Source organism: Erpetoichthys calabaricus, chromosome 18 (assembly GCF_900747795.2).
Source record: "Erpetoichthys calabaricus chromosome 18, fErpCal1.3, whole genome shotgun sequence".
Classification (NCBI taxonomy): domain Eukaryota; kingdom Metazoa; phylum Chordata; class Cladistia; order Polypteriformes; family Polypteridae; genus Erpetoichthys; species Erpetoichthys calabaricus.
In genome coordinates, this window is record NC_041411.2 from 13,515,721 (window position 1) to 13,530,588 (window position 14,868).

The 14,868-nt window shown below is 36.1% G+C and overlaps 1 protein-coding gene across 2 annotated transcripts in view; it reads right to left on the minus strand.

Moving 5' to 3' along the window:
- The window catches only part of mlxip (MLX interacting protein), a 59,046-nt gene that overhangs the window by 26,292 nt on the left and 17,886 nt on the right, over nt 1–14,868 (minus strand). For both annotated transcript variants that reach the window (XM_028823956.2, XM_028823954.2), the window contains exons 2-5: nt 8,505–8,611; nt 7,551–7,636; nt 3,601–3,690; nt 1,394–1,435 (exon numbers count right to left, since the gene is read on the minus strand). In XM_028823956.2, coding sequence (XP_028679789.1) covers nt 1,394–1,435; nt 3,601–3,690; nt 7,551–7,636; nt 8,505–8,611 — 325 coding nt within the window. The remainder of the gene's footprint in view (nt 1–1,393; nt 1,436–3,600; nt 3,691–7,550; nt 7,637–8,504; nt 8,612–14,868) is intronic.

Sequence of the window (14,868 nt, forward strand, 5' to 3'; positions counted from 1 at the left end):
TTTGATTTACTGCCCTAGAAATTTATTAAATGTGGTCAAAGTTATTAAATTTACAGCTAAAGGCACTTCATTGACATGGGGAATATTGCTCCTCTGAATCAGTTATATGTAGTTTTATTAATAGAATGACATTTGAAATCTTTCTTCATTATTTCACTATGTTGAACTGAATCATCAAATATTTACTAGAACACTACAATTAAATACAATATATTACTCTCAAACTAGCTTTTTCGTTATATATAATGCAACTAGTGCAGGGTAAGCAGCAGTCAAATATTTAAATGGTTGAACCATTTTAACATTTGACTCTTCACTATTAAATACAAAAACAAATCACACATGAGTTACAGCAGCATTTTTTTACTATTTCATTTAGTGTATTAATTTAATGGTTAACACATAATTAGTACTTTCATTTTCTCTCTTGGATTGTTACAAATTAAAATAATGGCATTTATATGTGATGAGGAAAGAAAATAAAGACGACCAGTGAGCTTATATTCTGTAAGATAAACAAGATGGCATCACCATATACCACGTTCAACCAGAAATAGATAGATAGATAGATAGATAGATAGATAGATAGATAGATAGATAGATAGATAGATAGATAGATAGATAGATAGATAGATGTGAAAGGCACTATATGATAGATAGATAGATAGATAGATAGATAGATAGATAGATAGATAGATAGATAGATAGATAGATAGATAGATAGATAGATAGATAGATAGATAGATAGATAGATAGATACAGCAGCCCTAAAACAAATCACTAAACTTTACTCAAAAAAAATATTTAAAACATTATTGGCTTAAAAATATATAACTTATTTAGCCTGTAAAGAACCAAAAAATATCTTCCAGTAAGAATGTTTAAATCTCTTCCAAACAGGGGAAGTAATGGGGGTGGAAAATACAGTACAGCAAATATGAAATAACCACTTTGGGGTGGTGTTGTATGACCATGAAATGTACTCTAAACAGTTCACATACAGTAGTTTTAAACATAACTGTATGAACACTGCAGATTAAGGTGAACAGTGCAAAAATGCACAAATTTTTTTTAATGCATAAGCAAGTTGATCACATGTAGCGTTATAAGGCACGTAATATTGAAACATTACAATCTAGAGAGAAAAAGTCATATGAATGCATGTTTCAGTGCAAAATGTCTTATTTCTTCATTTTATTCCAAGCAAGTAGCTCATCAGTTTTATGAATCTTGCAGCACACTTGCAATCATAACAATTTATGTTAGTTATGAAATTTCACACAAATTAGTTTGTAAAAGTAAACACTTACTAGAAGGGCAATGAATAGTATCAGCAAGCAAAAGAAATGTACTTTAAATGAACTTAATGTCCAAGCTTTCAATAAAGACTGACCTTGACAAGGCTGGACAGGTCTTCATCTTTGTGTTTCTGTAACTGTTGATTAAGAAGATATTCAGAATAGGTGCGGTTACAAAATGGGCCAAGGTTTACTTTAAAATATACACAAAAGGCAAAGGCATTATATAAAAAAAAAAAGATTAAAAAACCTCACACGACTAATACGATTTTTTTGTTAGTTTTCAAATAGTACTGCATTAGTGCGACGATGTTTTCCGATGGGTACTATTCAGGTCATAAAATGATTTCTTCAAAATGTCACATATATTTGTCTTTCTTTTTTGCCCAGTGCTACGTTGACATCGTGCACCAGAAGGCGTGAGCTTAATCAGTGCGAGCAGAAAGATGCTGGTGGCCGGCTGATGGCGCTATAACAAGCTTGACCTGGCAGCGATGAACGCACATGTGCTGTGCAAGGCATGCACGGGGTCCACTGAGAAAAGAAGAGTGTTCATGGCTCACCTTGCAGAGGAGCTTCGTCGTCGCTTCTTACTAGAAAAGGCGATGGATAAAGCAAGAGAGGATGCAACATTGACAAGCTTCTGTTCCAAGACCGCCGCTTTCCCAGCCCCTTCAGTGTAATAGTAACCACAGCACAGAGAGAAGTGTGTACATTGCAACAGGTACACATGTTGTAAACGTACAAAGGACGGTCCTTGGGTGCGTGGGAACTGTTAACATTTGAATCTGATGATTGCCTATAGCGCGGAACTGACCTCTCTGTACTATTCTTTACTCTGCATGTCCTGGAGTACAAAAGAAACAGCACCATGCAGCAACACGTGAAGACTGGCAAGATGGGGGAAAAAAAACACGGTCACTGATTACAAGCGCAAGAAGGCGTGCGAATGAATATGAATAATGTTGCATCAGTGCCACAGTGTTTTCCGATATGTACTATACAGATCATAAAATGAGTTATTCCAAATATCATATATACCTATGTCTCTGTTTTTTGTCAGTGCGGCTTTCACATCATGGACTATAAGATGCATACTAATTCAGCGTGACCAGGAACACTCAATAAAACTGAATAAAAAAAAAATTCAAGTGACTGTGAGAAACGAAGAAGGTAGATTCACCAGCGCTTGTGTGTCAGCTTTTATCCCACCAGATCAGAGAAATTCCAGTTCCATTGTCTCAAAACACCACTTACATCTATAATGCAATTTCAGATAAAAAGTGACCGTGTCAGATCTAATTGGAGTTCGGGTGGGTGGGTGTTGTATCGTGATCGTGACCGAGACTCTAAAAGTGAAAAAAAACGCTAACATTTACAAGTTCTATAAATTTACACCAGCTGTTACAGACAAAAATCAAATGTATGTTTCTATTGCATAATGTTAACAATTAGAGCAGCTCACTACTCAAAACGGTAAATTTGCTGGGGAGCTGGTTTCCAACTCACAACCTCTGGATTATAATTCAGTGGATCTTACCACTGCACCATGGAAGCTGTCGTATTGTACTTGTACCTTTTGTGAAAGTGTTTATTTGATATTTGGCCATCAGCCTTCACACATTATACAGTTCATGTCTACATTTTGTTATTTATTACTAAAACATGAAAAACGTTTCTGTTTTAATGATGTGTTTACATAGATTGTTGTAGACACAAAACACACATCAAATTATTTCCCCTTGCAATTCTGGGTAGCTCACTCCCAGATAATCAATCAAGGCAGGAACTGGGAGAACATCTTGCCCATTGTGAGGCGGTGATGGTATAGCAGGCTGCTTGCTGCTAGGGCTTATCGACACATGTAGAAGACAAAAGACGCTAACAGAGAGGTGCGAAGGGATTTAAGGTGGGCTGGATTTATGAGTTTTTTTCTAGTAATTCTAGTGTTAAAAACATGAGAAAAACATAAATAGTGAACACAAGAAGGATCTGGTCCCAGAGCACTGAAGGCATGACTGAGAAGTGTTAACTACTGCAATAGTCATGCCAAGCCATGAAAAAAGGAATTGCTCCATTCAAGTTGTTCAAAATAACTATTTTCAAATGTTTTAAACAAGCAACATGACTGGTGTCATACAAAATGTAAAACAACATTCACTTAATATTGTGCAAATTTGCTGTAAATTAGAATTTCTAGCAGCAGGTTTACAAAAGTATCCTACACAAACAAAAGTGAAATATCATGTTAAAAAATTATGCAAAACAGTACTCAGAAAAAAATTTAAACTAAGCATCTTACTCTTTTTTTGAAATAAGTCCGCCACTTATGATATTCTCGAATAACTATTTCAATTCTACGTTTCCAATACTTTCCTTCGGTTGCTATTGCCTGAGGGGGAAAAAAATAAAATAAAAATAAGATATCAATCACAATTGCATTCATCCAAGTGCATAAACTGAAACTTCCAGTTACTTTAATGAACTTACAGACTTAATGCAGAAAGTTAACTACAATCTTTGTACTTTTATTACTGTTTACTAAAATAAAACTTCACAAAGTATTATTTATTAAGTGATACTTAGTTATTCAACAACAAAATGTATTTATCTGCGCATTCATTACAAATTTGTAGTAAACTGTCTAATTATGAATAGCCAAAACCAAATTGAAAAATAATTGTATACAGCAATGTAATAGCTAAATTAACAAATGTAATACACACAGAACAAGTATATCAGAGAGAGAATACAGAGCAAAGACACCGTATCAAAAAATGTAGTAGCAGACACTGTCAGTCATCTGAATATAAAAATAAAAATGCAGCCATGGATAATTTTGCTCATCCATATAATGTATACTTTTCTATATGGTTAATTACAAAGATTCAAATAAAGGGAAGGAAGATGTGCACTAAATTATTCAAAAGTATTATAATACAGTTAGAATGTGTCTAATTAGTGATGACATGGCAAACCTTCTAGAATAATGTTATGTCCTTCAACTAACAAACATAACAATGGTTTGGACTGCAGTCAATTTATTTCCATAATAATGGTTTGGTGACTTAACACTTACAATGTGCTCAGGTCAAACTTGATCCAGCTTTGTGCTTTAAATCAGCAAAGGCACCCTAAATTTCAATTTTTCAGGATGAAACTTTGTTAACTGGAGGATGTACCAAAATTCAAACAGTAAAATGAACCACCATCCTCCTAATTTAAATACAAATTTTACCTTGTTAAATCTCTCGTCAGTTTTGACCGACCATTGGCTTTAATGGATTATCTGTTGAATTTAATGTGCTTTCTTTGTTCCCATCCCATAATAGCACCCTAAATATCTTTTTAGCTCAGAAATAAGAACAGTTTCAGTAAAGTGACCTAACTTAGCAAAAAATGTTCCAAATGTCACGTTTTTGTACAGTATCTACACACTTTGCATACTGCCATGTCCTTTGGGGTCAAATCTGACTTATATACTTAAGTGGGTTCTTCTCTTGATTTAGAGGATGGTTTGTTTGTTCATAACCAATAAAAACATCCTACATGTAACTAGTTGTAACGCTTAGGATTACCAATAGTACAGGATAAGATAGTCAATCAGTATAAAATAGGTTCAGGGTGAAACATTTGAAGTCCATGGCAACAGAATGAGGGGGTGTCAGAATCGGGTCAAAAGAGACCTGTAATGTACAGCAATGGGTCAGCAAAAGAAGACACTGTAATGGTTAAACATTTTATTGACAAGTACCGTATGTCTTCTATGTGCATATAAAATTTTGCTGGAAATTGAATTAAGTACTTATCTATGAAACACCCTAAGACAAACATACATTTATATATATATAAAAAAAAAGAACAAATGAAAGGTAATATGATAAAGATCAGAGATCTTAACTTAAAATATCCACTCAAACAAAAAGCGTATGCAACTTAATTCCTACAAAACAGGTTTGAAGCACAATATAAGGATTAAACAATTAGTTTATTGTGGAGAAGGATTGCTTACAGCTCACTAGAAAGCTAGAGTAGTACAGTACTGTTGGACAAAGTAAATTTGCCCCTTTTTTCTGACAATGGTATATTATACTTGAAATGTAACTTCTCAGACCTAAACTGAAATATTTGACCATATATGTCATCAAAAATTACTTCTCTGTGGAACTGCTTGGGTGAGCTTTTCCTGACAGTATAAATCATCCAGGCCTCCCCATTTCATAAGGAAGTACATACCATTGTCATTACTGCACATAATCATGTCGTCCTCAAACTTGCTTAATCGAAGGCAAGGCAAGTCACAAGTCCATTAGAGGGTCCACTCACACACACTTCCATAAACGGACATCGGGCAAATTTGCAATCACCAATTAATGTAACCTGCTCATCTTTGGAGATGAGGGAAGAGAAGTGAGATACCCAGAGGAAAACATCAAGGAATTCAAACCCTGGACACTGAAACTGTAAATAACAGCATTAACTACTGTATTAACGATAATGCAATAATTACAATCAAATAGCAAACTTGCTGGCACATCTCAGACACTCAGGTGAATATTAGTTGTCTATTTTACTGCCTGACCAAAAGCGGTCTTTGCAAAGCTTGATAGACAAACATAACCACCAATTATTGAGTATAAGGCTGGACCTGCAAAAATGGCAAATTGACTAACATGTGTTTTGTGTTTTTTGGTGCTGCTCAAGCTAAAAGTTAGAATCTTTGTAGTGGGAAAATCCTTACCTTCAACTAGATTTAACAGGATAGGAAAACACACAAGAAAGTAAGCCTCTTCCATTACACTTTTGGACTATATGCAACATAACACCACCTTACATTCAAGTCACATTCAAAGTACACAGGCACTGAGAAACACAGCCAAGTGTTACCCATTTAAACGGCTAATAGGATAGAAATCTTGAAAACATTTAAAAGTCGGAGCACAAAGAATAACACTTTACACTATATTTTCCACCTTTACAAAAGAAAAAGTAAGAAACAAAGTGATCTAGATTTGTTTTTTTTAATTGTTTAATGTTTTATAATATAAGAGGGGGAGTCAAGCTAAAGTTAGAAAATGGGATTTATTAGAAAATGGAAACAAACCTGGTAATGTCATTTCTCCATGTAGTCTCCGCCTTTCTTAATGCACTTGAGCCACCTCCCTAGAGACGCCTGGATTCAAGCAGAATAAAAAGTTTTGTCTTGTCCTTGCAACAACTTGTGCACCAGAGTTATTGTTGAACACTACAGTCAATAGTGCAAGTTACTGTGACTTGCTAGAGACTAATGTGAAGCCTGCTATTTGATCCAAGCAGCGGGGACTTTTGCTGCAAGACAATGACTGCCTGCTGGCCTACACATTGCTAAGAACACCAAGGCTTGTCTGGAGAAACTAAAGTTTGAGGTATTGCCACATCCTCTTTATTTGCCAGATTTGGCACCATGTGATTTCCACCTTTTTGGACCACTAAAAAAAAAAACACCTGGGTGGTTGCTGACTCGAAACAGATGACAATGTGAAGAAAGTGGTGCATGAGTGGATGCGAGGACAAGACAAAAACTTTTATTCTGCTGGAATCCGGGCACTACCAGGCAGGTGGCACAAGTGCATCAAGAAGTGTGGAGACTACATTGAGAAATGACGCTATCAGTTTTGTTAAGGTTTGTTCCATTTTCTAATAAATCCCATTTTCTAAGTTTAGCTTGACTCCCCTTCACATGTGAACATATTTATTTACTATCATCTTTGTGTTATAAACAAACTGAATTATTTTCTTTATTAAAGCCAGTTTGATTCAATTATCCACCCATCAATTATTTCTTAGGAAAAAAAGTCTGAAGCCTTTCTGGTCCACACAACAGTAAAGACTCAAATTAAAATTGATCCCGTTCCTGCAGCTGGTTAGATTTCTAGTTTCTTTTTTCCACCCCAAGAACATCAAAAACAGCTGAATCAGTCTGAATGCACATATTAGAGGTTTAAGTGAGCGTTAGCACAGCTTAACATTACTGTTTTTTAGGAGATTGAAAAGTGATTGTGATGTGGTTACTAATTAATCTTAATTTAACAATAAAATGTGCTTTTGCAACATAATGGTATGCCAACTGAACATTCTGAGTATCTTTTATACAAGAATTATTTCAAGGCGTGCAATCAGCTGTAAGATTTGAAAAAAAATGGGATGCGTGTATTTTAGAAAACAGACATTTTAAATCAATTTCAAGAATACAGTATGCAAGTTATGAGCCACCTCTGGTCTGCGATGCTCCTCCACATCTATCGACCCATCCAAAGGAGTAACAAAATGACAGACTGGGTTTTCTCTTTTCTCTACATCTGGGAAGAAAACAATACCCTTTAAACCATCTACATAAAATCGACAGTATGCTTATGTTTAAACTTTTCCAAAAGAGGAAAAAAAACTCAATTTTTGGGAAAGTTCAACATTAACTTTCTACACATATTCCCAGACAAACGCACAATACGTTTTATATTCAGGGTAATTCTGGCCATACAATACAACTAAGAAGAATACAAGTGCATTTCTCATGTTTCATTTTCTGCAATATTCAAACAATTTCCTATACTTGTGCCATAGGTATTTTTTTTTTCCTAAAGAGATCTCTGTCCACCATTTTTTGCTTTCTAATTATGAAAGAAAATGTACAACTTTGACTTATAGCCACAATAGCAAGGCACCCTTCCCCTTCAACCAACTGACCTTGTTTGGAAATAGTAGGCTACATCTTCAGTTATCAAGTTATGTAATCAAAATAAGACGCATGACTTGATTTTGTCACACAGGAAGCAGATAAGTATGAAAATAGTAGGCAAAAAAGCTCCCTTTCGATTGTCTTGGTACTGCAATTGTTTATTGTCACAAATGACTTGTTCTGATCTAGATCAAGGCACATTTAATACATACATTAAGTTAATGTAACTAAACCTTTTCAACAATATTCAACTGTTGCTTTTAATGGTCAAAACACAGTTCTACATAAACACAATAACCCATTCTCAACATTAAACATTTCATATGTACAATGTCTACATAAATGCTTTACTTCTAATAAATATTTGCACAACATTCATGAAAGAAACAATAACTCATGCTCAAAGTTATTCACTCAAATCTTATTATCTTTACAAACCACATTTTTAGCCTAAAGGAGAATTTACTGACAGAAAAGGCATTGTTACCCACATTGTATGTACCATGCCCTCCAGATGGCATTGTTGAGTCGAATTTTGTCTCTCCACAGTAGCTTTAACCCTTTGAAGTTTTTCCATTTTGGTGACACTAACTTCCCACTAAAGTGAACAACAAAGCAAAAGCAGAAGTTAAATTAAACCCTTTACTGATCGATGAATATAATACACCAAAATAAGTGATCATTTGTTAAAAAGAAATGAAGTAGTGGAGCAAAGAAAATGTTCCTTTACTCATCAAAAGGTGCTATGACAAAAGGTAGGATATTTTACATTTTGCAACTCCCGGTCTTGGGTGACACCTCTCTCTCTCTAATTCCAGAATTGGGTGTTTAGGTTGTACAGGACAAGGCTCTGCTTATGAACCAGCAGTGTACAGCAGTTGTCCTTTTGTCTCACTGCCTTGTCTCGTAGGACGTTAAAAGTGTCTCCGAGAAAATCATGTCTCGTCTCCTTCCAAGATTTTTTGTATTATAATAGAGAGATTATTGTTGTTTTTTTAATTATTATTCAAAAATACAGCTACAAATAGCTTATTCTGAACTGGGCATTCGCCTCCATGCACATCTCTATTGATGTGCTTGCTGGTGAAACTAATAAAGCTCAAGTGACTTTAGTACACATTGCTTAAAGATTAAGGGTGTCTGATGTATGGTGGGATTTTTAAAAAATAAAGTTAATTGTATCAGTTTAATACAAGAGAATAGTTAAAATAAAAATTAAAGGGTTATTAAAGTATTAAAAAATTAAAATTTGTGGCAATCTGTCATGTAAAGACCCCACTGAAGATAATACATATTCCTACAATAAGATTAATAAAAATTCAACCAAATGGAATCCATGTCTGAACTTGGGAGACCACTGTCTTAGTTTATGTATTAGTAGTCTTAGTGACGCATCTCTGCTATGTTCAGGGCTGCTTCCGATTTTGACCCTAAGGCAGCTGGAATGAACTATGGCCCCCAGTGACCCTGAATTGGATTAAGCAGGTAAGAGTAAGATTGTATATTAAAAAAAAATACCAGCCACTTGGACTCTGGTCTACAGAATAAGTTCCCACAGACAGCTGCCTGAAAAGGCGCTTACAATAAGCTAAGCTATATATAGGCTAATCAACTAACGGAGAAGACAACATCCTATATCAAAGTCTCACACAATTACTAATTATTATGAAAAGGTAAAAATACTAAATAAAAATGTGCTGGGTTTCATGAGTCATGAACAAGGAACATTCACTTGATTAGTTTTATTATAAAAAAATGCATTCAAGGTGGTATATTAGTCTATCTGGGAAATTATGTGGAAGATACATGATGAAAATGGATACTGAACACTTCTTCAAAGGAGAAAGAAGCAAAAAACTCTACCAGCAGCCTTCACTGATTCAATTGATGTTACTTCAACTGCAGAAATGTAGTTATTAGTTAGGGAGGGTGACACAGGCTTCCAGTTGCCACATCTTAAGATGCTCCAAAAGAAGAACCCAAAAAAACCCTATTAAATTGTTCAAACCCTTCTCTGGAAGACTTTAAAATTTCTAAACGTTCCAACCCAAAACTTCAAAAAGGCATTACTAAATTATGGTGGATATTTCCAGAAAAGGAACTGAAATTCTATTTTTTAAGGCAATATCAGATCTCAGTTCTTAAGAAGTAGTAACATTTAGCAACTACTTCTGTCGTGGGGTATGTCAGACTTGCTGATCACAATGGCTGATCTTGTGTGCCAGACCATATCAGTTTCAACAACTGAAAATTGGTAGGAACAACAAATTAAGCAACTGTATGCTGACCCTTCCAGCACAGCCATACTTGCCCCTTTGTGTAAAGCCAATAACATGCTGCCTGATGGAGCCGCTGTTGCAAAAATAATTAACAGCTATGGAGAGTTCAGCTGCAGTTGCTGTCCTTCCCCATTCTGCTGTGGTATGTAAAACATTTGACATCAGACACAAAAGCTTCTTTTCAGTTTGTGAGGTGCCAAACACCCACATTCTTTATTCCTTGCAGCAACATTCTACAAATTGTAATTTCGGATGAACACTCATTGGTTATCAACACCCATGCACACAGAGCCTGGCCCCTGTGACTAAAGACAAAAATCAAGACTGTGTGGTTTTATCAGACCACATCAATGACTAGTTGAAGTGAGCTACGGCATCATGGGAACATGTCACTGACAGACTCCGACTCACCAAGATTAGGTAAATATACAACTGAAAATCGCTGGAAGTCACATTATGTCACACAGCCTTAAGATTTACACTGTGAAGGACGGCCGGCGGTTCAGTCCGGCCAGGACGTCCTAGAAGAAGGGAGAAGAGCAGCCTTTTCAGGACACTGCCTCCCCCAGGACGCTAGGTGGCAGCTCCCCTGGATGGCAAAGGTTCCTCGGATTTCCTCAGGGCATCCTGGGACATGGAGTCCGTTTCCTCAGCCCTGTTGGGTGCCGCCAGGGGGAGCTCACAAAGAACCTGGGGACTCCTACTCTTACTACAACCCAGAAGTACTTCGGAGTCACAAGGACGGAAGCCCGCAGTACTTCCGGGCTACTTGAGGACTGAAGATGTGGCATTTAACCGGGAAGAGAGAAGGAGCACTTCTGGGTCATGGACTATTTAAAGGACTGGTGAAGACCCAGCAGAGAGCCAGAGTTGGGTGGTAGAGTGACGGAGCTGCTGGGAGGAGAGGATGATTATTGTTATTGATTATTTGTATTGAATATTATTGGAGAATTGTGGAGTGTGTGGTGCTGTGTGCATTTTATTGAAGAAAAATATAAAAATTCTTCTTAGTGCTTTTATACGTGCATTGTGGACGTCTGTCTGTTGGGTTTCCCGGGGCAACAGCGACCCCTAGCGTCTACAACACAAAAAAAAAAAAAAAAAAAAAAGACTACAAACCCATTGTGCTTTGCTATCCAGGCAAGTTTATCCTGTCCAGACATTGTATTTAAATGGAAATTATGAAAACTATACAGTTACACAGATTTGAGAATTGGGTATCTTGCAACACTGGAAGAAACTGGAAAGCAGTCAAGGGAAGCTATAGAAGATGACTGGAATCTAATTTGAATGCCCGATTGCTTATCAGAACATTTTAAGGGCAGGTTCGTGTTAATCAAAAATTGACAACTCACTGTAAGACAGTTCAAATTTAATTAATAAGCTGAGGGGAAATAGTTAAAGTGCAGTATAGGTTCAGATCGAATAACAACCAGAAAAGAACATTCAAAACGTAAACACCCTCCATGGTCACCGACTACACTTAATGCAATCAATAGGGCAGTGTTAAACCACGGAGAAATCAATACCAGGCCTAGTCAATGTCTCGGCAGAAAAAGGTTCAGCTCTGCTAGTTAAGTGTTTCTCCTTATTACAAGGCTGTATTACTGGAGAGCTAAAGAGGCAATTCTTGACTGTAATTTTCAACTGCCAATACTAACTGCTCCAGTAATAAGGTGTGTTAAGCAATGCATTATACTAAATACATGTCCAGATTAAAAAAAAAATTTCAATGATTATTTGCTCTTACAGAAATTGATATTTACCAAAATGAGGAGCACATGATGATCTTCAAAGTGACCAATTACAAGCTTGGGTAGAATCCACCAAAGAGTACATTTTTTGTTTTGTAGTATATGACACACAAGAAACTGGTTGCATTCCACCATGTCAGAGGATAGAATCCTCATACCTAGGGTCAGACTTCATGGCGTAGCATTCACAAGAGAGCATTAGTAGCCTTTATGTATTCCTGGAAGGTCCATGCATCTCTGCCTTGTGGTCTGCAGCTGCCCACTTGCTTTCCTCTATACTAAATTGTAAAATTCTTATTTCCTTGAATCATTCTCTATGTTAAAAATTCTTCTCTTTCCTTTATTATGAAAAAGAGAGTCTTCTTATTAGATATTGCAGCTGCAGAAATCATTGTATCAATGAAAATCCCTAGAACTGGTCTTCTAAACACAGGGTTGTTATATTCTTTTAATTTAATCCATTTAGAAATGTCCATGGCTAGAATTAATAATGCATCTTCTAAATCTATCATATCAAACTGTGGGTTGTGGCGTCTGATGCACTAAAATCCTGTATGTACTCTGCTCAAATTATAACCTTTTTGGTTTTTTTTGCACTTTTCCAATCCTGTCGGTCTCTTCTGTGGTCTTCTCTATCTGTAGTTGAAGTTCCAAAGTCTGGGTAGAGAGGTTTGGGTTTGTTTTTATTCATTTTGTTTGGTGGTGTGAAGTTCATGATGGGTCGAATGTGGATGTATGCACTGGTTGGGATGGGATTTTATTACAGTGGTACAACTTTTTTTTATCTGATACTTTGTTACTGTTTATTTTTATGGGTGAAAAAGAAAGAATTTGATCAAAGTTATTCTTTAGTCCTTGTAATTTTCAAAAATTATCATTTTTTTTTTAACAAATAGGGTATAATTTATAAATTCTCCTAAATTGTTAGCTTTTCCAAAAACAAAGATGGCAATAAAATAATCCCTTCACAAACCCTTTGCAAAAAAACAGCACAGATAACATGACCCCCAACACCCCTGGTATCATCTCCATGTCAGAATTTTATGCAGTCAAAAAAAAAAAAAGTAATTTGGCTCATTTGTGTGTTTTGGCAGAAATTACAAATGAAGTGGCCCTTAGGTTAGGGTTCTCCCACAGGTTGGCCTTTACAAAACGAAGTGTACAATTGCAGTATACTGTACAAAATTACACGTTATAAAAACAAAGATGGAGTTAGGTCTGCCAACAGGTTCTGTGTTGTGCAGCTCTTGCTTTGGTGTTTTATTGGTGTAGATGTTTATATCTCTGGCAGCTCTGTTAAACATGCACAACTCAAGGTACTCAACAACCAGACTCTCTCAACATGCCCATTTCCTAATCATTCTTTTGTTTGAACTTAATGCATACCTTGCCAGGGTATTAGGAACAAATTGAATGGAAGCAGATATTATTGAAATAATCTATAATTTCTAAGTACCACTTTAGACATAGAACAAGTACTTTATCAGGTGTCAAGTGGTAGCTAAAGCTTAAACATGTTCAAGACTGATAACCAAGTCAGCTGCTCTCTCCTAACAGATAAACGTTTTTCTGGGGCTTTTGTATTATGTATCCTGACCTGACAAGTGACTGAACAGGCCATAGTTTATTTACTGATTACAGGCCTCTTGTGCCCAATTTCAAGTTAAAAATAAATTAAAAATCTACCAATTAGAAAAGGTATTTTAAAGTGAACACAAATTATGCATCTCTCTATATCTAAATCTCTATATATTGGAACATTAAACAATCTAGATAAGAACAGGTCATTCACCCCAAAAAAAGCTGGCCATTCCTATCCACTTAATTCTTCAAAAATAACACCAAGTCCTACTGTCTACCACACTACTTGATTATTATCCAAGTGTCTATGGAAAGAAAAACCTCCTAATGTTTGTGTGAAATTTGATGATGAACTAATTTTAAAACAACCACACCGATACACTGGACTAATTCCCTTAATAAGTTTAAATACTTCAATCATGTCATTTCTTATTCTGCTTTATCTTCAACTGTAAAGGATCAGCTCTTTTAATCTTTCCTCAAAATTCAACCCCTGTAGCCTTGGAATCAGCTCTTCTCTGGACCTTTTCCAGTGCTGCAATGTCCTTTTTGTAGCCTGGAGACCAAAACTGCATACAGTACTCAAGATGAGGCGTCACCAGTGTGTTATAAAGTTCGAGCATAACCTCCTGTGACTTGTACTCAACACATCAGGGTGCTATATAATCTGACAATCTGTTTGCCTTCTAAATGGCTTCAGGACATTGTGTGACAGTTCATAGTGTCGGGCCCACTACGACTCCTAAATTCTTCTCATAAGGTGTACTTTTGATTTTCAGACCTCCCATTATGTATTCAAACCTAACATTTTTACTTCCTATATATAGTACTTTACAGTTATAGACATTGTATTTAATTTATACACACACACACAAACACAATCAAAGATACAAATTTATTATGTTATTCAAAGTAGATGTTTTCATTTGCACAGACTTAATAGGTAGAGTTCAGTAAGCAAATCACAAACATTCTCAAACCCTCTTAATCTGATTAAAGTCAAGGGGCTACCAGAGCCACCTCTGGTAGCACCCGAGGCAAGGGAGGAAGCAGTACACTGCAAGGCCTGCTTACATATATATTGGGCCAATTTGTAATAACAATAGCAATGACAATAATAATCTCATATATATTTCCCTTCTGGTTCATCCTGCTTCCACTTCAAAACCGGTCCCACCCACATGCAGCCAACACGGCATTTCTTGATTCCTATTCGTCCTCTTCCATGTCATGCACTATAC